This window comes from Anser cygnoides, chromosome 16 (assembly GCF_040182565.1).
Source record: "Anser cygnoides isolate HZ-2024a breed goose chromosome 16, Taihu_goose_T2T_genome, whole genome shotgun sequence".
In the NCBI taxonomy this organism is placed as follows: domain Eukaryota; kingdom Metazoa; phylum Chordata; class Aves; order Anseriformes; family Anatidae; genus Anser; species Anser cygnoides.
The window spans coordinates 11,937,092-11,964,468 of NC_089888.1; the positions used below are offsets into that span (position 1 = coordinate 11,937,092).

Genomic DNA, 27,377 nt, shown 5'->3' on the forward strand with positions numbered 1-27,377 from the left:
CGAGCTGCTGCCCAGCCCTCCACCCCAATACCTCGCTTGAGCATGAAGCATGGGCAAGGGGGAGGGCTTGTGTATGGGCGTACAGGAGCCCGTCCCACACTCGGGGAGCTGGGGGGTGGCAGGACTGCACCAGTGCTCGGACTACGAGGGCTGGGGACACTGGGGACACAGCTGCTGTGAAGCCCTTGGTCATGGCTGGGCCACCCTGTCTGATTATGGTCCTATCCTACCAGCCTGGCCAGGTCCCACATTTGCTTCCATCACCCTGAAATCAAGATATCTCCCTGCAAACAGGGTCTGCACCCCCACAGCGATGGGTGCAGACGAAGGCAGGGAGCACAGCTGGGCTCTGTGCACCCTGGGGCACCTGGGTGGGGATGCTGTGGTCCCTGAAGCAGCAGCAGGGACCTCTGTTGCACGACATCCTCCACAGCCCTTCCCCGTGGCACTGCAGCCTCCCTGCACCCATGGGAGATTGGGGACAGGCAGCAGCGATGTCCTCTGGACCCCAAAAGCAAGCTCCAGGCATTGCTTACCACAGCTTCAGCTGTGCCCTGCCTGGGTGCAGGCACGGGTGAACCCCCCCCCCCCATGCCACCAGGCACCTGGGGTTCAGGGCCTCCGCAGGGCCAGGCCAACACTGTGAGGTGGGGACTGTGCCCTTCATCGCCCAGGACGTTACAAAACCACAGGAGCTGTGTCTGCACCGTGGTCAGTGTCCCCCAGGGCTGTGGCAGGCAGGGGCCAAGCAGCAGAGGGAACAGGAGAGGCAGCACTGGAGGTACGCCACTGCTTGACACATCGGCGAGAAGATGACTTGGAGGCAGCTTTTCTTTCTTTTTTTTTTTTTCATAGAGATTTTTTAATGTTTATTTTTTAACAGACTTGGTTTAGATTTTTGTTTTCTACAATAATTCAATGTAAAAATCCCAGTACAATATACAACAGTTTGAACGTTTGGAATAAGAAATCCAGCTTGGGGAGACACGTAAGTTCAGCTAGTTTCTAACACAGGTAGCAAACTCCCTCCACCCTCCCCCAAATTCACCAGCCAGGAAGGCATTTGGATGGGAACCCTCTACAAACGTCACCCCCACTCCACCAAGACACTGGCTGCCCTGTCCCTGCCCGTGCCGCAGTAGGACACAGCATGTGGGATGTGGCAGGTCCCCTGTGGGATGGCTGGGAGCCTCCAACGTTGCAAGGCAAAGTCTGCAGTCAAGTGAGGCCGGCTGGCCCTTGTGCGTGAGTGGTGTAGGATGCTCTGAGCAGACCCTCCACGAAGGTCCCTCAGGGTCCGGGGCTCCCACGGGATGGAGAAGAGGCCTGTCCTCCCCTTGGCAGCAGCGCCAGCAGCCTCGTGCCCTGGTGCAGCCGTAAGGTGGCTGGAAGGGAAAGGCCTTGTCCCTGCACGGCCCGGTCCGAGGGAAGGAAAACAAGGAGATGCGAGGGTTCCTGGCTCTGGGGTCTGAGGGGTCATCTCAGGGGGATCTCACTGGCCTGGGATCTGGCAGTCTTTCAGGAAGCCACTTTGGCTTGGCTCATGGTACTCAAGCAACATGGGGTGGTCCTGCTTGAGTAGCCCGGAGTGGTCCTGCTCAAGCTACATGGGGTGGACTTGCTTGAGCAACATGGGAATGTCACGCTTGAGCTACATGGGATGATTCTGCTTAAGCAGCCTGGCATGGTCCTGCTCAAGCAGTGTGGTGTCATCCTGCTCAAGCAGCCTCGGCATGGTCCTGCATGAAGAGCATGGAAGGGTCCTGCTCAAGCAGCCTGGGGTGGCTGTGTTTGAGCAGCATGGGATGGTCATGCTGGAGCAGTATGGGGTGGTCCTGCTTGAGAAGCACGGAGTGGTGCTGCGCAAGCAGCCTGGAATGGTTCTGCCTAAGCAACACAGAAAGGTCCTGCGGGAGCAGCATGGGGTGGTCCTGCTTGAGCAGTGTGGGGTGCTCCTGCTCGAGCAGTATGGAGTGGTCCTGCATGAGCACCATGGAGCAGCTGCAAGTGGCCAGGATGGTTCCTCACGTCCTGCAGCATCCCAGGCACGGCACTCAAAGCCATGTCTTGCCCCTCTTGGGCAACCCTCCACTGCTTGGAGAAGTCTCCTACAGACGGGTGTGCTTCAAGAGATCCCAGGAGGCTGAGCTCCCTGGTTCCAAAGGGTATTGCTGATGCAGAATCAGGACACCGGTGGCTTTATCTAGCTGAGTGTTGAAACCTTCCAAGGGCAGAGGTCCTCCTGCTTCCCCCGTGACCAGTTCCAGCTGCACCAGCCCCAGGGAGAAGTGTTCCCTGATGTCCAGCAGGAATCTCCCTCCCTGCAGGCTGCGGCCCTTACCTCTGCTACGAAAATGCCTCGAGCAGCGGGGATGGGGCGGGAGGCTGGTTCTCCATCCATCCTAGCCCCACATCCCATCCCCAGCGGTAAGGGCCCCTCCTGCTTGCAGCAGGGATGGCAGTGCTGGGGGTGGCTTTCCTGGGCTGGTAAGGGATGGGATACAAGGCACGGGAAGGAAAAATAGGTAGTAACAGCAGGGGCCAGATGGGCTGGGAATAACAGAGTGCAGGAAGAACAGAGGAGAGGAAGAATGGCAAGAGGTCAGGCTGGGAGTAGAGGGGAGGTCAGGATGGAGTTGGGAGGTGACGGAGAATGAAAGGATGGAAAGGAAGGGAAGGGTGAGGTAAACGAGGATGGCTGGAGGTCAGGAAGAGGTGGAGGGGAACCCATGTGGTAGGTGGGACACGTGGACAATGAGGAGGGATGGGGAGATGGGGAGAGGTGGAAGAATGTACAAAAAAGACAGGGATCTCCTGGAAAGAGTCCAGCAGAGGGCCACAAAGATGATACAGGGCCTGGAGCATCTCCCCTGTGAGGAGAGGCTGAGAGACCTGGGGCTGTTCAGCCTGGAGAAGACTGAGAGGGGATCTTACCAATGCTTACAAATACCTGAAGTGTGGGAGACAGAGGGATTTGGCCAACCTCTTTTCAGTGGTCTGTGGGGACAGGACAAGGGGCAATGGCCACAAGATGGAGCCCAGGAAGTTCCGCACCAACATGCGAAAGAAATTCTTCACGGTGAGGGTGACGGAGCACTGGTACAGGCTGCCCAGGGAGGTTGTGGGGTCTCCTTCTCTGGAGATATTCAAGGCCCGTCTGGACGCCTACCTGGGCAACCTGCTCTAGGGAACCTGGGCAACCTGCTCTAGGGAACCTACTTTGGCAGCGGGGTTGGACCCGGTGATCTCTGGAGGTCCCTTCCAACCCCTACAGTTCTGTAATTCTGTAATGTGAGAAGAAACAGTGAAACTGGGAGGTGAATGATAACCAAGGATGGTGAGATGGCTGGAGGTCAGGTGTGAGGAGACAGGCAACAGCAAGAGCTGAAAGTGCATGAAAAGGGACGGGGAATGATGGAAGGGGGAGGTTGGCAGGACAGACAGGGAGACTGAGGTGGAGGAAGCAAGGGTGGGAGATGGAGGATGAAGAAGGTATAGGAGATAGGGGAAAGCAGAGGAGGACAATGAGATACGGGATATGAAAAGCGAAGGATGATGAAAAGAGAAAACGGGAGGTTGGAGGAGGATGAGGAGAACCAGGCAGGTGATAACTGGAAGATGAGGAAGAACAGGCAAACGGTGGGAGGTGTTGGGAAATGGAACTGGGGACAGCAGGAGGTGGAGGAGGATGGAGTTTGACAAAGTGATGGACAGTAGAGGAAGAGGAGGGGAGAGATGAGAGGAGATGAAGAGATGGTAGGTGGTGGAGGACAAGGAGGGAAGGAGAGATGGATGAAGAGGAGGTATGAGGAGATGGGAGATAGAGGAGGATGACAAGGAGAGATGGAGACATGGTTAAGGGGTAGGGGAAGACAAACTGGAGAGAGATGGAGGAGGACAGATGAAGATGGTAGGAAATGGAGGGGGATTGGAAATGTGTGGGTGTGAATTAAGAGGAGGACTGGGAGATGTTGACAACTGGAGGGACAGGGTAATAGTGGGAGGTGAGGATGGATTGGATGGGAAAGTGGAGGAGGATGAGGAGATAAGAGGCAGAAGAGGATGAAGAAAGATGGGGAGAAGATGAGAAGTGGAAGAGGTTAAAGCAGGTTGCAGTGATGGTGGGAGTTCATGGATGATGAGAAGGGATGGTGAGATGATGACAAAAGAAGTAATATGAGAGGAAAAGACTGGAGGTGAAGCAGGTGAGGACAGATAGGACAGGGTGGAAGCGGAGGAAGACGAGATTAGGAGATGGTGGGAGGTGGATGAGGATAACAAGGGATGGGATGTGGCGGATGATAGTGAAGCACGGCAGGGAAGGATGCACCATGGGGTGATGGAGGGGCATTAGGAGGAGGGATGTGACGTGGTGGGTGATGGAGGAGCACAGGAAGGATGAATGGGAGGCGATGGGCGATGGAGAAGCACCGTAACGAGGGATGGGACATGGTGGGTGATGGAGGAACATGGCAGGGAGGGATGGGGTGCAGGGGTGACAGGAGCACAGGAAGGAGGGATGGAGGCAGTGGGTGACGGCAGAGGACAAGAAAGGATAGGATGTGAGGGAGGACTCAGGAGCTAAGGAGGAAGAGGATGTGGCAGGGATGGAAGGACACGTGGGACGACACAGATAACAGGAACGTGGCAGGGAGGGATGGGACACTGGGTGACAGGAGCACGGGAAGGAGGAACGGGATGGGTGGGTGATGGAGAAGCAGGGGAAGGAGGGATGGGACATGGCAGAAGATGGAACTGCACAGGAAGAGGGAAGGAATGTGGAAGGGGTGGGACATGGGAAGCAGGAATGAGCTGGGTGGGTGACGCAGAAGCAGAATAATGAGGGGCAGGACATGGTGGGCAATGGAAGAGCACACAAAGGAGGAAAGAGATGCAGCTGAAGATGGAGGAGAAGAAGAAGGAAGGATGGGACACGTTGGGGGACTGAGGAGCAGGGACAGAAGGGATGGTACACAAAGGATGATGGAGGAGCAAAAGGAGGGGTGTGATACGGGAGGTGATGGGGGAGCTCAGGGAGGGAGAGCTGAACGTAGCGAGCCTGGAGGAGGCTGGGACCTCCGGGTGACGAGGGGCACGAGGGTAGGAAGCCCGGGCAGTGATGGGGACACGGCTGGGCAGGCTGGGACAGGGGAGGCGTGGGGAGCACCAGCGACACAAGACCACCACGGAGCCGAGAGGAGCCCACGTGGGGTGAGAGGCCACGGAGGACCCAAGGGTGATGGCAGGGAAGCCACGGTGGTATGGCAGATCTAGGGTCAGTCAGCACACAGGGATGGGGAGAGGATGGGACACTGTGTGGGGGCAGCTGGCGAGGACGGGGTCTGGGGGCACCCCCGGCCACGGGCCACCCCTCGCTCCCCTCCGCAGCCTGCAAAAGTGGCGCCGAGGGCACAAGTGAGGGTCTGCAGGGCCTTTATTCATCACACGACAAGCAGGCACGGCACAGGGTGCGGGTGGGCACCGTCATCGGGGCAAATCCTGCCCTTCATGCGACCTTGGGGGGGGCACAGGGACCGTGGTGAGGACGAGGGCAGAGGCTGCAGGGGCTGAGGCCAAACCTGCCACCTCCCCAGCTAATGATTTGTTCCCATCGCCCCGGGCTCGGCCAAAGCAGCTCCTGCCTCTCTGCAATGCTGCCTTTGCAAAGCCCCTGCCACCCCCTGTCCCCGTCCCCATCCCTGTGGGAAACACCCGGCACCGCTATTTACAGAGTAAGACAGAACTGACCGATATTACAAATAATTAAAAGGCAGTTGTAAAAATGAGAAACCACATTCCAAAAGTAGAGAGTCTTTTAAAAACAAAACGAAAACAAGACCTAGTCTTCGATGAAAATGCTAAAAACCACCCCGAAAGGATCTATGTACAGCAGGAGAGTGCTGGCGGCAGCGCTGCGCCCGCCGGGGACGTGGGGGTGGCAGGCGGGGACGCTGCCTGGCCCTGGCTGCTGGTGACGGAGGGCAGCGCCTGCCCCACGCCCGGGGGACGAGGGCCCCGGGGGGCCGGCCGGCTGCCCCCAGAGCGAAAGGCCATCGGTGCTGGGCCGGCTGGCCCTGGCTGATGCTGGTGTGTCCGGAGACACAGGCAGTGAGCGGCTGTCGCGGAGATGCTGACGGAGGCTGCGACGTGGCAGTGATGCAGCCGTCCTGCTGCGGGCAGCGTGCGGCTGGACGGGAGGGGGCAGCAGCTGCGGCAGCAGGAGCGTTTTTTAAGCGTGGCTGCAAGATGACAGCAGTGCACAGAGCCCCTGGAGCGATGTACACAGCCTCAGAACAATGCGCACAGGCTCTGGAGCAGTGCGCAGAGCCCCCAGGGTAGTGTACAGAGCCCCTGGGGGCTTGCACAGAGCCCCCAGAGCACTACACACAGCCCCTGAGCCATGCAGGAGCCTTTGGAGCTGTGAATAGAGCCCCCAGGGCACTGCACAGAGCCCCCAGGGCACTTTCCAGCACCCTTGGGTAATGCACAGAGCCCCAGGAGCGATGTCCACAGCCTTAGAATAATGCTGAGAGTCCCTGGGGCCATGCACAGAGCCCCTGGAGCAGCGTACACAGCCTCAGAACAATGCCCAGAGGCTCTGGAGCAATGCCCAGAGCCCCCCCGAGCAATGCCCAGAGCCCCGGCAGGCACAGGCACCTGCAGGCAGCTCCATCTGTGCAAATCCTGCCCAGCCCCTGGCACGCAGCTTGAAAATGGGTCAAGCAGCCGTCTCCAAAATCACCCTTCTCGCCCTGGGCTGCGCACAGGGGCACCAGCGCTGCTGGGATGCTGCCCTCCTCCCTCCCCAGATGAGGCTTTTCTCGATGGCGACCGCCCGACCGCTGTGCGGCGGAGGCTGCGAGCCGTGCTGCAGCCGCCCAGCCCACAATCTCTTAATCCAATTGGTGCATCTCCAATTTAGCTCATTTCGGTATGTTTTGTTTTCAAAAAATGCACTTGGTTTACATTGCAGGCTGTCCGGAGTTGGGCAGAGCCAAAAGAGGAGGAAGAAGGGGGGAAAAAAAAAGGGGGAGGGGGGAAGGGAAGGAGGAATATTTAAACTCAGCACTTGGAGGAGCAAATAACTACACGTGGCCCCGGGCAGGGAGGTGGGCGCTCCGCAGGGTGGAGGCTGCTGGGGGGGTCCCACCGCGCTGCTCCCAGCCAAGGCCCCTTGGGATTAGGGTAGGAGAGGAGACGAGGACACGCCACACATACACCCAGCTTCCCCACCACGCCGGGGGCAGCCCAGACCCTTCCCAGCAGCGGAGGAGCCCGGCAGCCCCCCTGCAGCGGGAGGGCGATGGGGACAGATGGGGACAGCCTCCACGTGCCGCCCAGCCCGGGGACTCTCCCCGCCTCCCCCCGGCCTCCAGGATGCAGCCGACGGATGCGGCTGATGCAACCGCCCCGCAACCGGGGCCCTCAGGGACATGCCGGGCAGGCGGCGCTGGTCATGGGGCCGGATCCAGCCCACGGAGCTCCAACCCTTGACTCCAACCCCGCTGCGCTTCACCCCTGGCCAAGCAGCACCGCCACCTCGCACGGCGGCCGTCCCCTTCCCGAGGCCACCATGGGGACCCCGCCGCTCCCCCCCGTGCCGGTGACACGGCCACCCCGGCAGGACGCCCTGCTGCTGCCGGCAGCCTCCGCCGCCCGGCGCCCTTCGCCATCTGCTTCTTAAGCGTCCCCAAGGGTGAGGGGACGGTTAGGAGACAGATGCGTCCCTGAGAGGGGCCCCGCGGGCGCTCTCGGGGCAGGAGAGTGGGAAGCAGGCAAGGCTGCGCGCCCCGTCCCGCCGTCCTCACTCACTCAGGGGCCCCGGCTTCTCCTCCGCCCTGGGGGGGTCCGCGGGGTGCAGCCTGCACTTGGAGGGCGAGTGGCGGGCGGCGGAGCGGGACGGCCGGGCGAAGCAGGAGGTGAGGGACTGCGAGCTGCAGTCGCACGCCATGTCCTGCAAAGAGAGAGTGGGGGGCGGTTAGAGGGTGCCGGAGCCGTCCCCGCGGGACACCCCGGTGCGCAGGGGGACCCCGCCTCGTTACCTCGCTGGCTAGAGCTGAGATGAGGTCAGGGTCCCGGGGGGCCACCTCCTTGCTCCCTTGGCCGGGGGATGACGGCTTCGGGTCCTCGCAGCTGCTTTGTTTGAGGACTTTCTTGCTCAAGATGCGGGAGGCGCTTTCGGCCGGGTGGTAGGCGGCCGGGCCGGGGTGCTCGGTTTTCTTGGCACCCTCCTCCCCGCTGCCAGCATCCTTCTTCTCTGGGGGGCCTGTGGGGCTCTGTGCCCGCCCGCAGACGTTCCTGAAGAACTCCTGCACCAGGCCGTACTTGGGGGCCTCAGGCTTGGCCCTGCTGCCCTCAGGGCAGCCCGGCTTCCAGATGGACTCGGTGCTGCCCGCGTGCTCCACCACGCTGAAGAGGCTGGACAAGCCGTCGTTGATGTTGCTGAGCACGGGGCTGTCGCGCGTGGTGGTGGAGCGGGCCCAGGCAGAGCCGTTCTGCTTGCCCTGGTGCAGGTTCCAGAGGCTCCTGTCCTTGGAGGCGTCCAGTTTGGAGGAAGACCTCCTCTGCAGCTTCGGAGAGCCATATTTTGGGGAGCAGCAGGGCCGCTCGATTCTGGAGTGGACCTTGTCCAGGGAGGAGGAGATCTGCTTGCTGCGCACGGAGACGAGGGAGGAGCTGCGCGGGGACCAGCTCTTGCTGTGCACACCGCCGCGCGGCAGGTCCGTCTGCAGGCCCACGCTCACCGTCTGGATGGTCTGCGTCCCCACGTGGGCCAGCCCCACCGTCTGGCTCGAGGCGCTCTTCACCTTCCTCTCCAGCGAGCTGGAGCGGATGGCCTGCCGCACGCAGTTGGTGATCTCCTTCATGTCGTCGCTCATGTTGCCGGAGATCTCCAGGTCGTGCAGCGAGGGCGGGAAGCGGGGCACCGGCGGCACCGCGCTCTCCACCGCGCCGCCGTCCAGCAGCTCCCGCTGCTGCTTGGAGAAGTTGCACAGCCACTGGCTGTACGTGCTCTCCGCGCTGGCCGACTCCTCCGGCTCCTTGGGCTTGGCCATGGTGAACAAGAAGCCGGGCTCGATCATGATCTTCCCCTCCTTGTTGTGCACCAGAGGTGCCTCCAGCCGCCGCGCCACGGGCGGGCTGTAGTAGATGCGGATCCCCGTCTTGTCGGGCGCCGTGTAGCTCCTCTGCATCTGCTTCTGGGCCGTGTCGTGCCCCGAGAAGCTGCTGGCCCGCGAGTAGTCCCAGGAGGAGATGCCCAGCTTCTCCTTGGCCAGGCCGTCAGGGGCAGGTTGCTCGATATTCACATATGTACAGTTCGGGGGAGGAAGGCCGGTGCTGTCCCGGATCCCGTTGGGCAGCAGCTGGGCGGCTGCAGACACCTTTTTGCCTCGGGAATGGTCGCCCAGCCCGGGCGCAGTCTTTCCAGGGAGGTAGGGAGAACAGTCGAGCAAGCTTTCGAACTCTGACATGGAGGAAACGGACTTGGTCCTGCGGGAGAAGAGAGGACAGGGCTCACTGATCGCCCACCCAGCAGGACAGGGTGACGGTGTGGGGACAGCCGAAGGCACCGCCCCAACGGGACCTGCTGGGCACCCAGACCTGCTTCTCGCCTCCGGGACAATCCTGGGCCACGTCTGTGTCCAGTCAGAGCTGGAGGCAGGCCTGGCCCTGAGGGCTGCTGACCTCCTCCACGCCCTGAGGATCACACCACTGACACACTCACCTTTTTAAGTTGGTTCCCTTGGCTTCTTCTTCAGAGATTGTCTCTTTGTCTGTGATTTTTTCATTGAGAGCCTAGGAGGACACAGAAGCAAGCTCTGGTGGCAGAAGGCACAGGCCCATAGCACACGGATGTGCTGGAGCAGGGGCTGCACCCTGCTCCTTTCTGGCACCTCCCCAACATCTCCAAGTCCTGCACCCCACTCCCAAGGCTACACAGGGCTGGCTGCAACCAGAACTATTCTAAAATCAACCGTCTGAAGCCCATAGGGTTTGCCGCAGCAGGATGAGCCATGCTCTCTGCTGTCTCCATCTCCCTAATCCCAGGTGGCCTCCCTGCAACCATTGCTGGGAGACTGCTGCTCAAGGGGATACTATTTTGGGGTGCGTGCAACCTCCTCCTAATTTTTAACACAGACCTGAGCCCAATGGGAAGCCAAAAGACCATGCCACCCTCTCTTGCCCACCTCTTTCCAGTTGCCACCGTGCTTCTCCATTTCAGAGTGCTTCAAAGCCCATGGGTTGGTTCCTTTCTGCAACTGGAGAACACGCTGGTCACTCAACGTGTGCATGTGCCCCTCTGGGCAAGCAAAGCATCTGCTGCTTGCTCGCCGGGTGTGCCCCAGGAGCATTCAAGCACAGCGAGCAAGCAGCAGAGGCTGGAGGACACGTGCACGGTCGGGGACACCATACCTGGTTGAGTTTGTTCTGCAGGTCCTTCGCTTGCTGCTCCGCCTGCTGCTGCTCCTCCTTGAAGCGGGCCAGCAGCTCCACCTTCTCCTGGTTCCAGTTCTTCTCGCTGATCTGCAGCTGCTTGGTCAGGTCCATGACGGCGCTGTACGACTCTGCCAGGAGGTGCTGGTGCTCCTCGCGCTCCCTCTTCAGGGCCACCTTCCAGTCCGGCAGCGCCCGCTCGGTGAGGCCTTTGCCCGCCTTGGCCTCCAGCTGTGGGGACACGGCGTTGGCAGCCCCGTCGTGCCAGACGGACCGACGGACGGTCACCCAAGGGGACGGGGGCTGGATGTCCCCACGGCATTCCTCCCCGCCCCGTGAGGGTGGCACTGCCTGCGGGGCTGGCAGAGCGCTCCCTGAGGACACTGCTGCTGCTGGCCCTGAAGGCATCTGGAACAGGGCTGCCGCCCCCACGGTGGCTCTGCTTGCTTTTGGGGAGGAGACAGGGGAATTGGGGACCGTGGATGGGCACCATGGAGAAACACCGCCCGGGAAGCGCTGGCAGTGCTCTGGTGAGCAGATGCACAGCCACCGGCTGCTGCCAGCGTGGCACAAGGGAGCCAAAACCCCTCACCACCACGAGAGCAGGGCAGAACGGGCCGGGGGACCAAGGGGACAGGAGAAGAGGGCTCTGGTGCTGCTCCAGCAAGGGACGGGATGAGCGTGGTGCATGGCCAGAGCACGGTGAGCCCCGGCACCATCCCACCCCCCCAGACAAACCCAGCAGAGGAATAAAGAGCATCCTCTGCTCCCGCAGTCGGGATTTTCGTGCCAGCCCCGTTGCTATAGAAACTCGCCTGCCGGAGCTGCTGCTCATTGTGATTCCCGCCGTGCCATCCTTCCTCCCAGCCCTCCCCAGCAGCCACGCTTTGGCACCCGGCGCGGGCAGCCCCCCAGCCCCACGTCCCCCCCCGCGGCTCCCACCTGGGCGACGTGGCACTTGAGCTCGGCACGCTCCATCTCCCAGGCGGCCTTGGCCTTGGTAAACTGCTGCTGCAGCTCGCCGGCGCCGCGCCGCTCCTCCCGCAGCTCGGTGCACAGCTCCTTCAGGGTCACCTTCATGTCCGCCAGCGTCTTGATGCACTCGTTGGGCTGCCGGGGACCGGGCGGTGAGCGGGGGCTGCCGCCTCCGCGCCCCGGTCCTGCACGCTGCCAGCCCCGGGGGGAGGGACGTGGGGTGCCACCAGGGTTTGGGATCACCCCACCGCCCGACAGTGATGCCCGGTTGGGACCGATCCTGCCCACCCCGCTCACCGTGTTGGGGGTCCAGGCGTCCCCAGCGCAGGTCTTGTTGTCCGCCTGCTGCTGCGGGGCGAGCTCCTCCTCCTCCAGCAGCAGGTACAGCTCCTTCATGCTGTTCACCTGCAGGGGACGGCACAGGCAGCTTGCTGAGGGTCCCATGGATCCCGTGAGGATCACACAGCACCCAGACGGATGTCCCCTGTCCCTGAGTGTCCCACCGCCCGTGCCCACGGTACCTCCAGGAAGTCATCGCCCTCGCTGTGCACTATCTTGCCCTGGCGCCAGCGCTTGAGGAACCACTTGAGCTTCATGAAAAGCAGGAGGAAGCTCTGCCTGAACTGCTGCGACTCCTGCACCAGCAGGTTCTTCTCCTGGCTCCAGAACTTCTGCTCCAGCCGCCTCTGCAGGTTCAGGCTCTGCAGCTCGAACTCACGCCGCAGCAGGGCTTTCTGGTGGTCCTCCTTCAGCTGCGGAGGGATGCGTTGAGCCATCAGCACCCATGCAGGCTGTCGTGTCCCCTCCCCATAGCCTCAGCCCAGCATGGGACCCCAGATATAATGTCCCCAGCTCAGCCTACAGGTAGCTGCAACCCCCCTGGGACAGCGGGGCCATCAAGGCAAAAGGTGTGAGCCCTGCACGGCTGCACGCCCACGTGCACAGAGAGGCACGCTCAGCCCCTGCGCCCCTCGAGGATGGGAGGTTGTGTGGTCTGGGTGTCGCCAGGGGGGTCACCAGCCTGGGGCCATGCACGTGGGGACCCTGCCTCCCGGGGCCACCACCACCCGCTCACCTGGCAGATCTTCTGCGAGAAGTTGTCCACCTCGTCCTTCCGCAGCTGCCTCTCCTGCGAGAGCTGCTCCTGCAGCCCCCGTAGGCTCTCGTTGGCCTCCGACAGCACCAGCTGCAGCTCCTTCATCTGCAAGGGCACAGGAGGGACGGTGGGTGCCCAGCGGGCAGGGGGACGTGCTCAGCACCCCCTCTCCAGCTCTGCAGCCCTCCCACCGAGCTGCTCCCCGGGCAGCCCCGACCCTGCCAGCCCCGCTGAGGGGACACGCACGGCTCCCTGTCCGTGCTGGGCAGGTGGTTCCGTACCTCGGTGGCGTAGGAGTCGTTCTCGTCGGGCCGGCAGGTTTTGTAGCTCCGGGGATGCGCGGGGTCCGTGTCCTTGGTGTGGGTGATGCGGTAAGGGTCGGCGTCCCTAAAATCAGGCTGCTGCATGCGTGGGCAAGTTAATGAGAACAAACCAAAAGAGCGGGAAGAAAAGAAAGCCAGAAAACAAAACAATGGGTCTCCGAAACAGTAAAGGACTACAAGACAACAAAAAGGATGGTGAGGAGAAGGAACTTCATCACCATGGTGGGAGACAATGCGGAAACCAAAAGGAAACACAGGATGACGAGACACGTGGCCTGGGTTGTTTGGGGAAGGGGAAAAAAGAGAGAAAGAGGGAAAAAATGTGCAAACACCAGTTACGGTGCCATGCAGTGACTGGGGGAGACCGGGACCTGGGGCTGGTGGGACTGCGGTCCAGCAGCATGCAGAAAAATAGGACTCTGAACAAGCGAGTGTGCTCCAGAAAGGTGCCCTGTGTCCACAGTGGGACCTGTGTCCCCAGCCAGGTCCCCATCCCCGGCTGTCCTGGCATGAACTGGCCTCCCCAGACAGGAGGGCATGGGCTGCTCCCCATGGGAGGGTTCCCCGTTGGAGACAAAGTTGCCCTGGGGTTTTTGCTCTGCGAATTACCCTGCCTGGGAACCGTCACAGTGCACACAAATGGGGATGAAGCTCCTTCTAAGTTGGGTGCTTGCAAGCCAGGTTGCAAGGGAGGTTTAGGTTGGATATTAGGAAAAACTTCTTTACTGAAAGGGTTGTTAGGCGTCGGAATGGGCTGCCCAGGGAAGCGGTTGAGTCACCATCCCTGGAGGTCTTTAAAAGACGTTTGGATGTAGCCCTTAGTGATATGGTTTAGTGGAGGACTTGTTAGTGTTAGGTCAGAGGTTGGACTAGGTGATCTTGGAGGTCTCTTCCAACCTAGATGATTCTGTGATTCTGTGAACTTGGGGTGCTCTTACGATGCCGACTGGACAGGCTTTCAAACCAGGGGCCCAACCCAAACAGCAAAGAGCATCACAGGTGGGGACGCTTGGCTCTGCGAGGAGCCTGGCCACAGATGGAGGAGAGCAGCCAAGCCGCCCCACCGGGGTGGGACATCGCTGTGAGCCCCCCGGCCCCACCTCCCGCCCGGCGCACACTCTGTTGGAGCAGAGTCCTATCCTGTCCCAGGTGCCACGGCATGCAGCGAGGTGAGCGTTAGTTGGGGGATTGCTCTGGGGAGCCACGAGGAGGGGAACGTTAGGGGTCAGGGTTTGTTCCGTTAAAGCAGGAGAACAGAGCAAGAAGCAGCAAATAAACCAACAAGTGCTGCAGGGCGGCCATGGGAAGAAGCCCCGTACCTGGAAGTCGGAGCCGTTCTCCTTCTGCAGCCCCTCTTTGGTGGCCTCGTGGCTGCCGGAGAAGGGGAAGGAGTCCGCGTGCTCCTTGAGGCCGCCGGCGAGGTGGTCCACCTTCCTCATGAAGCAGCCCAGGTCCTGCTGCAGCACCCCCAGCCTCATGAGGAGCACGTTCATCAGCTTGGCGTCGCTGGGGCCCTCGCTGCTGTTATCCACCGCCTCGGCCAGCAGCCCCCCCACGCACTCGTTGTCCAGGCACAGCTTCAAGCCGGAGGTGAAGCCGTTGGCGTCCGAGATCAAGACGTCAATGGCTTTGCTGACGAGCGCCGCTTGGTCCCGGATGCCCAGCAGGGTCTCGAAGTCCTTGACCTTGAGGAGCTTGGCAGCGGGACCGCCGTCCAGCGCCTTCCCCCCGCCGGGCACCCTGTCCTGCTGCTCGGCCTCGCCGCCGTGCCCGTCCCTCCAGCCGGCGGTGGGGACGCACTGTGCCGAGTCCCCGGCCTCGGCGTCGGTCTCCAGCATGGGCCGGGTGGTCTGGCAGGAGGCCAGGTCGCAGCGCTGGAGGTTGGAGAGGAGGACGCGGTTCTCGTACTGCAGCTTCTTCACCTTGCCGCTCAGCTCGCTGATCTGCACCTTGGCCGTGGCCAGCTCCTCCTGCGAGGGCTCGCTGACCACCGAGCAGCTGTCCTCCGACAGCGTCACGTCCAGCTCGTGGTCCGACTTGTACTTGTTGAGCTCGTTCATCAGGAGCTTGTTCTGGTCCTCCAGCTCCAGCAGCGAGCGTCGCAGCAGGTCGGCCTCCTCCTCCACGAACTGCAGGTGCCGGCGCAGCTCCACCACCGTGTCCCCCGCGTCCCCGCAGCCCGAGGGGCACGCCAGGAACCGCAGGTCCTGCCCCGGCAGCTCCCTGTCCCCCTGGCCCTTCATGTCATCCATCTCCGCCCGCAGGCCACGGTTCTCCACCTCCAGCTCCACTATCCTGCGGCTGAGGATGTTGGCTTCCTCCTCCACCAGCTTGAGGTGGACCTTGAGCTCGGCCTCACGCGAGTGGGGCGAGTCGGCCAGCTCCTCCACGGACAGGGAGCTGTCGAGGTCCCCATAGAGGGACCTGTACTTCAGCAGCTCCTCCTTCATGCCGTCGTTCTCCTTGGCCAGCTTGGTCAGCTTCTTGCACATCAGGGCCGACTCCTCCTTGGCGAAATGCAGCTGGCACTTCAGGTCCGCGCTGTCCTCCTGGGGACCGAGCGGGGACAGGCGTTAGGAAGGTCCTGGTGGACCTGAGGGACATCGGGCACCGACACCGAGGTGGGACGTGGGGACCCGGCCCAGCCCTGCCACCATGTGTGACGGGGAGGGAAAGCTGCCGGGTGCCTGCAGAAGTGGCTGGAACGAGGCCTTCTTCTGGTTGGGTTTTGTTTTTCACGAGGGCTGGAAACCTCCCCAGGTCCCACCCGTCGCCCAGCCCCTTTCCTCCCGGCCACCCGTCCCTGTCCCTGTCCTGTCCCTGTCCTCGCTGCCCCCCCTCACCACGCCGGGGGGTGGCAGCCCCAGCCAAGCCCCCAGCCCTGCCCGAGCCCTTTTGCTTCCCGGAACCGTGCATGGGGTTTTGCTCAGGCTGCTTTTAAATTTATCAACAGCCAGCTCCGCTGTTTGCCCTCAGAGACCGTTTCTCAGCTACGGAGCAGTTTTTGGACAGAGGGCCAGGATTTCCTGACGCCCAGCTCGTGGTTTCCTGTGCCGCGGGGTCACTCCAGCCCACTGACCGCCAGGAGGGGACCCGCTGGTGGCACCCACCGCCAGCTCACCCCGTCCCCAGCACCCCAGTCCCCCTCCAGCACGGGCAGCGGTGCCCACATGGCTCCGGGAGCCACCAAACGCTGCGGTGCCTCCAGCCCCGAGGGGCTGCCCTGGGCTCGGGGTGCTGCCTTATTCCCCAGTATGGCCACGGGGACAGTGGAGGGGGGGCCAGCGCCACAGGGCCGCAGTCCCAGCTGGGCAGACGTGACCTCAGTTCCTGTTTTTTCCAGGAAAAAAAAAAAAAAAAAGCCACAAGCGGGCGCCTCCCCCTGCCCCTGGCATGGCCGGGGGGACGCCCACACCCCAGGCAGCACGGGGAGCGCCTCGAGAGCTCCTGGGGTGGGGGACAGAGGGGACGGAGCTTGGTTTTGAGCCTGCCCCTGCCCCAGCTCCATGTTCTGTGAGAGCCCAGCACGGCCGGGCAGGAAAGGGGCCCAGGAAGGCACCGCTGAGTCACGGGCGGCTGCACTGGGGCGGGAGGGAGGGAGGGAGGACGGGGACCCGCTGCCAGGGCATCGGCACCCCGGGGAACCCGGGGATGGCTTCGGCTTTGCACCCGCTCCTGCCCTGCCCCACGGCCAGCCCCACGGCCCCGCAGCGGGGCTCTCAGCTCCGTGAAGACGACAGCGAGGGGAGCAGCGGGGTGTGTGCTCGGCTGCGCTTTGCAGGGACACGGGGACATGGGGCGAGCCAGGAACCCCGGGGTCCCCGTGATGAGACCTTCACGGGGCTCCCCGCCAGGCTTTGGGGGAGCAGGTCTGCTGCCCAGAACGGATCACACGGGTCTGCCTTCGGAAGGGGATTCAGGGGCTGTTAAAGCCCTCGCGCTCCTACCGGCAGCAGGCAGCTCTGCCCCTCCCCGCTGACAGCATTAGGACTCAGAGCAGCTCAGCACAACAGCGAGTGACAGATGAAATCCTCCTGCTGCTGGCACGTCCCCCTCCCCGCGCTCGCCCAGCAGCCTGTCACGGGGCAGGGACAGGGACAGCGGCCTCCAGCTGCTCCCCACAGGGACCCCGGGCCCCCCGGGACCACCCTGCAGCCCAGCCGCTGGCACAGGCAGCCCCAGCACGAGGAAAAGGTTCAAGCCACTGCCTGCTCTGAGGCCCCATTGATAAAGGGAGACAAGGGATCCTTGAGGACAAGGAGGATGGCCCAGCACATCAATCCCTGCCTTGTGCAGAAGGCAGAGAAGCCCTGCAAGGAGGGGATGTCGCCGCCCTGCCCGGGACTCCCCCCTGTGCCAGGCTCAGCGGCCACCGGCCGGCACCGCTACCTGGGGCGGGCACCGCAGCCCGTACCTGCACTGACGGCTTCTTCTCGGCCTTCCCGATGGAGCGAGACCCCCTTTTCTTCAGGGAATTCTGCAGGGAGAAGAGAGGGATGTTACCCACGGATGCAGCACGGCACGCCAGTGCGGACACAAAGAGCCGCCCGGCCACCCCCCAGGGCTGGGGACACCGCAGGCAGGGCAGTGCTGACGGCTCCACGGCTCGTGGCAGCCAGAAAAATGCCAGGGCCCCACGGGATGAGCCCCTCGCCACGGGGGAGCCAGCCTGCCAGGCGTCGTGTCATGGGGCTTGGCCAGAAATACCCCTGCGGGCACGAGAGCAGGGAGGGAGCAGGAAGCGAGCGGTGGAGAGGCTGAGTCATGGCGGGACGGAGCGGGGAATCCCAGGCCGAGATGGCTCTGGGGCATCCCAGCTTGGGAGCAGCAGCCGATGCTCCCCACCACCTCTTCCCTGCGTGCAGGCAGCAGCGGGACACGTCCCTGGTGCCTTTCTCCCCGACCGGCTGCAGCTGCAAACGGAGACCTGGGATCAGCCACTGGCTGTCACGCTGCTGGGGACAGCCTGCGAGAGCGTGACAGCGGGATTCCCATCCCTAAATCCCCCAGAAATCACCCTCCTGTCCCTCGGACTGCCCCGGCACGAGAAGCACCCAGCGGCAGTCAGCACCAGCGTCCCTGGGGGCACAAGGGATGACCCCCAGGCTAGCGAGGACAGCTGGGACACAGGGAGCCCAGGCAGAGCCATAAGGGTCTAAAAAAACCCACATCAGTGTGAACCTGTCCCCGGCCACGCACCCCATCCCGCTCTGCCGGGGTGGGCGACGCAGTGGGGCTGAAGCCCCCCCAGGCACGGGGGGCCGGGGGCCGCCCCGGGCGTGCTTCCAAGCTGGCGCTGAGGCCCCAGCAGCCAAAGAAAGCAGCTGTGAAATGTAAGCGGCTGCCTGTGCCAAGGTGCCGGGCTCCAGCTTTCCTATTAAGGCCAAGACCAGCGCTGGAGCTGCTGCACCCCCCCGGGGGCTGCCTGTGCCACGTCGGCATCCCTCGGCCCGGACCCGCTGGGGACGAGCGTGCCCTCGCCCCGCGTCCCACGCTGGAGGTGCTGCGGTCCCTGAGGCTGGCATTGATCCCAGGGGGGCGAAGGCACCTTGGGGGACACGCTGCACGTCCCACCACGGAAAAACCTCGTGGAAGCGAGAAAGAACCAGCCCAAGGGGCAAGCCCAGCCCTGCCCAGCCTCCTCCTGTTTGCCTTGCTGCTAACAAGCTGTGCCGCTGCTCTGTGCCCTCCGGCAGAAGGGAGGAGGCGGCTGAGGGTTGTTAACTCGCTCCTTTGCCTAATTAACGCTCTGGAATAAGTGAGTAACCCCAACGCCTGGGGACGTGCCCTTTCCGAGAGTGGAAGCAAGCCCCTGTGCTCAGTGCGGAGCCCAGCAGGAGCTGCAGAAGCACCCAGCGCGCCCGGCTTTGTCCCCACAGGGCTCGCCTGCAGTGACAGCCGGATTTGTCCCCAGCGATGTCCTAGCACAGGCCTGCCAGCAGCCCCACGCACCCCAGAGAAGGTCCCGTGCCAGCCAGCAGCGTCCCCTTCGGGCTCACGTGGCTGCAGAGGGGCAATCTCCTGTCCCATGCGTGCAGCCCTCTGTCCCTGTCCCCACTCCTGGTGGCCCCAAGCAGGCAGCAGGGCTGGGCGATGCCACCGCGTCCCCCCCCGGCACACTGCCCTGCGCTCAGCCAGCGCCGCCTCCCCAGGCTCCCCGGGGACCTGAGGCATTCGGGGCAGTAGGGAAGTGGGTTACAAGCGCCGTGATTGATTGCACGGCTGCACTGGCACCGGGATGCCTTTCCTGTCCCCGAGGATGGAGCGGATGGGATGTCCCCTTGCTGCACGGGGACCAGCAGCGCTCCTGGCTGGGAGCTTGTCCCAGACCGACGGCGCGGAGCACCCTGGTCTCGTGCAGACACGCACGTGGCTTTGCAGGACACCCGCAGGGGACCACGTGTGTACCAGCCGAGCCCAGTCATGCCCTAAGGGGACGAGCCCAAGCCACACGAAGCCGTGGTGCAGGAGCACATCCCTCCCGCGGGCGGTCAGGACAGCCCTGCTGTCTGCACATCACGGCGCTCGCCTCGCACAGGGCAGCGCTGCTCGAGTTTCACGAGCATCTGCAGCACGGTTTGGGTTTCAGCGATGCGAGCAGGGCCAGGGGCTGCCGCGGCACAGGGCCAGGACACCTGCTAGGGGCTGAGCCCCGGGGCCGCCCGCTGGTCCCCCCTCCGTGTCCCTCTCACCTCTCGGAGCTTGTCCATCTCGTTCTGCACCACCTGCTTGGCCAGCTCCGTCTCGATCAGCCGCTGGCGCAGGTCCTCGTTCTCCTCCTCCAGCCTGATCCTTTTCTTCTCCACCACCTCCAGCTCGTTGTGGAGCCGCACGGAGACGTCCTTGGCCACCTGGGGACACAACGGGGCTGTCATCGGGCCGGGTACAGCAGCACACTGCGGCCACAACACGTGGACAGGACCTCGTGGGCACCTCCCATCCCCAAACAGCACCCACGGAGCTCACCAGGGTGCTGCTGAGACCCTTGGGAGCAGACACCGCGCTGGGTGACACCCTGTCCCCAGGGCACGCGCACCGCGTGTGTCCCCTCCATCACACGCTGTGACCACCATTCCCCTGCCCCTATTTCCACTGGCCGAACCCTGCTTTCCTCCATCGTATCGTGGTGCTGCGGGATGCTCGTCGCCTTTTTGAGCTTTTTTCCAGGCCACCACGCTGGAAAAGCAGCGCCAAAGCCGGGGGCTCGCCACGGCGCAGCAGCTGCACAGCCGGGAGGGGGGCGAGCGGAGCAGCCCCGCGGAGAGGGAAAGGCGAGCTGCTGCATCGGGTTACGGAAAAACCTCACAAGAGCCCCAAGAGCCGAGCGTGCCCTGGCTCCAGCCCCTGCGGGAGGCATTGCTGGGGGTCAGCACTGCATGAGCATCCCTGCACGGCCCCCGAGCCCCCCCCTGGTGCTTGGTCTCGGGCTCCTCTGTCACCTCTTGAAAAACCGAGCTGCTCCTCGAGCCACCCCCCGGCGCCAGGACGTCCCCGGCTGCCACCTCACCCCTCCGGCAGCGGCTGTGTGGGAAGGAGTGCTCAGCAAACACTCCCCGGCACCGGGCTGGCGGCTGGGGAGGGCGAGGCAATGCCACCCCACAGCAGTCACCTTGTCCCCATGCCAGCCCAGGGCTCTGCAAGGTTTCCACGATGGCCAAAGGGAGAAGCAGCTCCCAGGACCCCAGCTTTTGGGGGAGCTGCACCCCAAGACCTTGCACATCTCACCCCAAACCACTCTGGGACCAATCCCCCCTCGCTCCACCCCTTCCCCTGAGCATCCCCCAGCACCTTGGGCTGGGGACACGGGGGGACCGCCGCCCTCCGAGCATCACCTTGACGTCCTGCTCCAGGCTGTGGATGAGCTCGCCGTCCACCTGGCCGGTCTGCGCCACGCGCAGGCTGCGCCGCTCGGCTTTGCGCAGCCGGTACTGCAGGATGCGGCACGTCTTGCTGGCCTGGTCCAGCTGCTGCCGCAGCTCCTGCAGCTGGTAGACGTCCTCCTCCATGTAGACGTCCCTCATCTCCAGCATCTCGGCGCGCAGCTCCTCGATCTCATCCTGCGGGGAGATGCACGCGGCACACGTCAGACCCGCAGCCCGTTTCTCGCTGCCTGGGATGGCACCGGTGGGGACAGGATGGGACGTGCCAGTGCTCAGCCTGCAGATGGGGGCTACCACCTTGGTCTCCTCCTTTTCCCCCAGGACACCTCCCCGCTGTGCTCCCCATCCCTCCTGTTCAACCCCCTGGGTCAAGCCCCTACTGTCCCTGCAAACGGGGCAGGACTGCTTACGCCAAGGCTTGGAAAGACCCCAGACCTACGGCTGGCTCCCTCCTCCACCAGAAAGACCCGTGGACACCATCCCCCTGCTCTGCACACGGTGGGGACACCCACGGAGCCAGGGGATGGCACCGGAGCGCCTGCAGCCCATGCACATCAGCCCGGGGAGTCACCGGCACCGTGCACGGCCCACCTGTGGCACCAGGGAAGCAACCAGAAGCACCCGACGTGGATGTGAAATCCCATACAAGCCCCGCACAACAGGCAGCCCTGCAGAGCCACACACCAGGGAAGGGGGTTGGATTTTGCAGGGCTTTGGGGGCTGCGGTGACGCCGTGAAAGCCCCAGCAAGCCAAGGGGCACGTGCACCACTCCCGGCAGCGCCTGCTTAAATAAACTGAAATAAAGAGGAAGATGGGGGAGGAGAGGATTCACTGCAGGAGCAGCCCAGGCAGCAGCCGCAGCGAGAAAAATGTAGGTCGTCTTGGAAAAGATGTGTCAGAAGGAAGGAGGAGACGGCAGGCGCGGAGAGGAGAGGAGAGGCAACGCGGGGACAGGAGCGAGAGCCTGCCAGCGCCGGGGACCTGCGGCTTCCCCTCGTTTTGCCACCGGGCAGCCATCGCCGAGCCGGGTCCTCCTCCACCTCCTGCCCAGCCTCATTAGCTCTCACACTGACAGACCTCTCAGCCTGGTGAAAAACCCCGATCTCAACCCAAATCTTCCACGTAAATGCTCCAGCCACGGCAGCGGGTGTTATCTGCCTCGGCAAGACCCGGTATGATCCTGAAAGGGCCCGAGCATCCTTTTCCCTGCCCCCATTTCAACGCGAGATGACAAACCGGGGACGTCACCGAGACAATCCCCGATTATCCCCGAGCCGGCCAGCGCCACGACGGCTGCGTGGCTTTGTGCTGGGGCTCCGGAGCAGGCAGGAACGGGGGTGAACCCGAGAGGGAGCAGGGTGGGAGCGAGATGCTCCGGGAAGAGCCGGGACGGCCCCACCAAAGGGCATCAGTGCAGGCACGTGGCGGGCACTTCCCTCGGGCTGGCTCAGCCATAAAACCCCGCAGGGACGAGACACGGGGATGTGCACGAGTCAGGAGGCAGGGCTGCGAGGGCTGTGGTGCCCCCGGGGTGACATCCCCGATGGAAACCCACCACCGACCTGGGGAGACCAGCAAAAGCCCAGACAGCCCGAGGAGCTTTTGGGGTGGGGTTGGGAAGAACTTGGGAGTTATCACAGAAAATCCGTGTTACACGTCACAGGTGAGCAGGCAGCTTGCAACAGCGCAGGGGAAAACAACAGCCCGTGGGCAGGGACTGCTGGAGGGCACATCCTGCACGGCAAACGTGAGCACTTTAAAACCAAACTCTGAAGTGCCTGCGAGAAAAGAAGGGGGCATGAAATCAGCCTGGGGTCCGGTGGCTCGGGAAAGCTTCCACCACCAAAGGCATTTGAACACCTGAACACGGCTGCTGGGGCAGCTGGGGCACTGCACGGGACGCTTGCCCCGCGAGGCCGGCCGTGCCTCTGAGCCGTGATAACTGGATTAGGATGGGAGAGCGGAGAAACGCCACCAGGCTGGGGGAGAGCTTCGGATGACCAAGCTGATGGCCTCGCAGGCAGAGCAGCCCCGTGGCACCACCAGACACACTGGAGAAAACTCCCGGGAATGGCATCTTTGCAAAATCCAACCAAAAAAAAAAACCAGATGGAGGCGAGGACAGAGCCAGCAGCTGGGAGAAACCCTTCGGAAACAGCCCGGATTCAGGGCTGGCATTGGAAGCGTGGAGCACCGTAAAGCGATGCTGAACAAAGCCATGGAGACGAGGAGGACAAGGAGAAGCAGGGGGGAGAACAAATCTCCAGAAGACACAGTGAGATGGCACAGCTGCGGGGGACACAGGGACACGAGGGACAACAGGAGTGACTTCTTCCCGACACGCCGGGCTGCAAGGCTCAGCCATTCTCCCGGTAACACGAGGCACCACTTCTACCCAAAGCCCCCGCGACCCTCGGAGCAAGCGGGTCTTTGGGCGACGTCCCCGCAGGGTGGCAAGGCCGGAGCAGCTCGCAGCTCCCCGGCGGGATCCCTCCCGTTATTTAGAAGCAGAAAGCAGCCGGAGATGCAAAACAGAGCCACGCAAACAGCGGCACCGCTGGCAGCGCCGGCACCGCCAGCTTTGGGGCACAGCCAAGCAGCAACGCTGGCACCCAAGGAGCAGCGCCACGTGCACCCCAAAAAAGCACCCCAAAACCTCGGTGCAGGATGCAGAGGAGGAGAGGGGAAGGATGCGAGCCGTGGGTTTGTTTTGCATCGGGGCCTTTGTGCCCGGCGCCTGCCGTGCCCCGTGCCGAGCCGGGGTCACCGCCCAGCAGCAACAGGCACCGCTCCCTGCGAGATTACAGGGCACGAGCAGCAGCTTCCAATTAACTCCGAGCCCCCGCCAGACAGAAGAGGGAATTATGCTGTAACTTGTTAGGGGGAAAAAAATAAAAATCAATATAAAATCAGACTGGATTTCTAAGGGAAATTATCCAGGGTGCCCTGCCAGCGAGGGGGTCCCAGCACAGCGCTCGCCCCCAGCCCCCAGCGGGGTGTGGGATCAGCGAGGGACGCCCCACGGGACAGCCCCGGGGGTTCCTTTAGGTGCAGAGCAGCAGCTCTGAGAGCAAACATCAGCCTCCCTTCCCTCTGCGCCAGGCTCGGCGCAGCAGCCCTCGCCTTGCACCCTGCAGCGAGGGAAAAAACCACAATTCCCAGCTTTCCACCTGCCCCAGTAAATTATCAGGCAAACAGCCGGGGGCTCACTGGGCAAGACCCGGCGGGCAGGATGCTGCCAAGCCCCTCGCAGGGTGGCTGCTGGGGGGGCTCCCCCATTATCAGCACCTCGAGCTGCACCCCCACAGCACCCAGCACAGCAGAGCCTCCCTGCCCGCCGCGGGGCCTCAGGAGGCCGGCTGGGACGATCCCGACCCAAATCCTCAACCCGAAAAGCAACGCTTGGGCCCCAAGGGCAGCGGCTGGCAGCGGCAGCCCTGTGGCTCGTTTCGGCACTGCTGGTGTTTTTCTGAAAGCCTTTGTCATTTTTTTTTTCCCCATCCAAGCCTCGTGAAATCACTGCTGCAAGGGGAAGCGGGTGAGGCGTGCTTAAATATGTACATTTGATTATCAGGGCCGGGGAAGGAAGCGACACGAGCCGGCGCCTCGCCCTGCCGAGGCTCGGCAGCCCGCTGCGCACCGCGGCAGCGTGGTGGCACCCGCACGGCCCCCGGGGCGCGGCCGAACGCCCTCCTGCCCCAAACCCTCACCTCTTTAAACACGGATTTCACCTGGCTCCAACAAATTAAAACATCACCTGCAGCTATTCTGGTGAGTCCCAGGACGTGCCACCGCCGACAAGTTGGGTTCATCGGTACCCGAGGGGAGGGGAGCTGCTGCCTCTACAGGACCCCTGCTCGCTGCTCAACAGGGACAGGTCCCACTACCATTTGGTTTGGGGTTGGCTTTTTTTGCTCTAAAGCCCCAAATCCACAGATTCACAGCCAAGCCAGCAGCTCCCCGTATCCTGCTGCAGCCCAGCCCCATGTTCCGCTCCTTGCCGGAGAAGCCGGGCACAAACTGCCCAGCGACTTCTGCTTTGGTTTTTGGAGCCCCACGAGTGCACGTGGCAGGGGTTTCTGCCCAGCTGGAGCCGGCGTGGCGTGCCTTCGAGCTGGGAGAGGGGAGCAAAACCCCCGAAGCTGCTGCTTCCCCACCCCGTGGGACAGCGGGGAACCGTGGGGGACAGCTGGCAGGACCTGCACGGACGTCCTGACCGCAGCGGGGGGGGGACACCAAAGTCCCTGCAATGGTCCCGGGCGCCGTGCCCTGCCTGCCAGGAATTGAAGCCGTTGCTCCTCACGGCTCACAAAATACCCCGAGCCCTCCAGGCCCGCAGCTCGCCGTGAAGATCACGTGAAGATGGAGTAAGCAAGCGCGCGCTCGGCCGGAGCAGCAGCGTTTTCACACGCATTCTTGGAAACCGGAGGGGCCTCATCTGTATTTTTCCAGCTCTCAGTAAATCAAAGCCCTTAAGCTCTCACTGCTAATTCTGGCAGGAGTTTGGACACCAGCTGCGAGCTGGGGCTTTGCTAATGGACAAAGGGCCTGGCTGAGCATCTCCGGCGCGGCACCCAGCGCCCAGCCTTCACCTCGCAGCACTAATCCCAGCACATTCGCAAACTCTGGCACCTGTGCTCAGGAGCTGGCCCGTTTTCCAACCTGCCACATCGAAGGAGAAGCCACCGAGCCTGCTATCGCCTCCTGACCCCCTCCCAAGGTGTTACTGCAGCCCGGGTGATGGCACAAACATCTCACCCAGAGCTGCACCCTGAAGAGGAGCAGAGGATACAAAATGCCTGCAGCCCGTCCACTGTTTGTGCCTCCCTGTGTCCCCAGCCCCTCGTCCCCAAGCCCGCCCTGGCTCCACCACGTGCCCGCGAGCCAGCCAGGCTGGAAAAAGGCCCCAGGGAGCTGCGGGCCCTGTGGAGAGCGAGCACAGGGACCGGTGGAGGGAAATGAGCTGGAAAATCTCCCCCTCGGGGCCTGGCAGCGTCAGCAGGCAGAGAGGACAGCAGCTGCATCCCACCCTGTGCCGTGCCGAGCCATGCCACAAGCTGGGCCGTGCCGAGCTTGGGTTTCTCCTTGCTGAGCCAAGCCGAGCCGAGCCAGGCCATCCCCAGCTGCACCAGGCTGAGCTGAGCTGGGCTCAGCCAAGCCGTGCCAGGCCATGCCTGGTGATGCCATGCCAGGCCCAGACAAGCCAAGCCCTGCCCCAGGCATGACACCAAAGCGAGCCGTGCCAGCCGTGCTCAGCGCCAGGCCGTGCTCAGCGATGCCATGCCAGGCTGGGCCAGGCCACGCTGGGCTGAGCTGAGCCGAGCCCACCTGTGCCATGCCCACCATGCCCTGGGGACGTGACCCATGCTGTGCACAGGGATGGGAGCCATGCCCAGGGATGCCGTGCCTTGCCCAAGGATGGCCAGAGAGGCTGAACTGCACTACACCCAAGGATGCTGTGCCATGCCCAGGGATGTCATGTCACGCCAAAGCATGCCACGCCCAGCGATGCTGCGCCACAACCAGGGGTGTCCTGGGATCCGGTGCCATGCCCGAGGATGCTCCGTTAAGGCCAAGGATGCCCAGGGATGCTGTGCCATGCCCAGGGATGCTGTGCCATGCCCAGGGATGCTGTGCCATGCCCAGGGATGCTGTGCCATGCACAAGGATGCCCAGGGATGCTGTGCCATGCCCAGGGATGCCCAAGGATGCCCAGGGACGCTGTGCCATGCCCAGGGACGCTCTGTTATGCCCAGGCACACCCAAGGATGCCCAAGGAAGCCCGGGGATGCCCCGGGATGCCGTGCCATGCCCGGGGACCCCCAGGGATGCCCAGGGACCCCGCGTCAGGCCCGGGGGCGCCGTGCCCACCTTGAGATAGTCGTTCTCGGAGCGCAGGTCCTCCAGCTCGCGGAGCAGCCCGTCGGTGCCGGCGTCCAGCAGCTCCTCGGTGAGGTCGGAGAAGGCGAGCGAGGTGCTGAGCTGCAGCCGGCTGCTGGCCATGGAGGCGGCCGAGGGCTCCTCGGGCAGCGGCGAGGCCTCCCCGGCCGAGGGCGGAGGCGGCGGGGCGCCGCCGGGGGACTCGCCGTCGCTCCCGCTGAGCTCCAGCGACAGCAGCTTCGCCTCCTCCGAGGCGCTGCAGTCCGACGCCTCCGAGCTGCTGTCGCTCAGCCCGCACCCGGGGCCCGCTCCCGGCGCCGACCCCGGCGCGGACCCCCCCGGCCGCTGCCCCCCGGCCGCCGGCCCCGCCCCGCGGCACCTCCCCTTGGCCCTGGGCGCCCCGCGGCCCGAGGGCCCCCCCCGGCCGCCCCCCCCCCCCGGCCCGGGGCCGCCGCCGCCGCCGCCCGCGGCCGCTTCTCGGCCCTCGCCTCCTTCCCCGAGCCGCCGCCGCCCGCCCGCCGCGGGGCCGCCGGGGGGTGCGCGGAGCCCCCGCGCCGGCTCCTGGGCAGCGACCAGCCCGGCACCTCCTTGGGCCGGGCGGGCGACGGCGCCCGCTGCAGCTTCTTCTTCTCGGGGAGCGGCGGCGGCGGCGGCGGAGGAGGAGGAGGAGGCGGAGGAGGCGGTGGGGGCAGCCCCGGGGGGCCCGGCTCCGGCCCCGCGGCCTCCATGTCCGTGTCCCCGCGGCGCGGCGCTGGGCTCGGCCCCGGCTGCGGCTGCGGCCCCGG

The 27,377-nt window shown here is 63.7% G+C and overlaps 1 protein-coding gene across 3 annotated transcripts; it reads right to left on the reverse strand.

The window, feature by feature from the left end:
* Positions 1–5,416: 5,416 nt before the first annotated feature.
* Positions 5,417–27,377, reverse strand: MTCL2 (microtubule crosslinking factor 2). Of its 3 annotated transcripts, none has more exons than XM_066978409.1 (15): positions 26,584–27,377; positions 20,664–20,888; positions 19,524–19,682; positions 17,246–17,308; positions 14,151–15,380; positions 12,790–12,906; positions 12,488–12,613; positions 11,934–12,164; positions 11,710–11,817; positions 11,380–11,547; positions 10,417–10,668; positions 10,191–10,274; positions 9,728–9,798; positions 8,043–9,492; positions 5,417–7,954 (listed from the first exon to the last, which is right to left on the reverse strand). In XM_066978409.1, the coding sequence occupies exons 1-15, from the start codon at positions 26,713–26,715 to the stop codon at positions 7,805–7,807; spliced, it is 4,566 nt and encodes a 1,521-aa protein (XP_066834510.1). In that variant the 5' UTR covers positions 26,716–27,377; the 3' UTR covers positions 5,417–7,804. The 3 variants fall into 3 exon arrangements, with proteins under 3 accessions (XP_066834510.1, XP_066834509.1, XP_066834508.1); XM_066978408.1 differs by having other exon boundaries at positions 12,790–12,909; positions 26,584–27,376; XM_066978407.1 differs by having other exon boundaries at positions 10,191–10,262; positions 12,790–12,909; positions 26,584–27,007.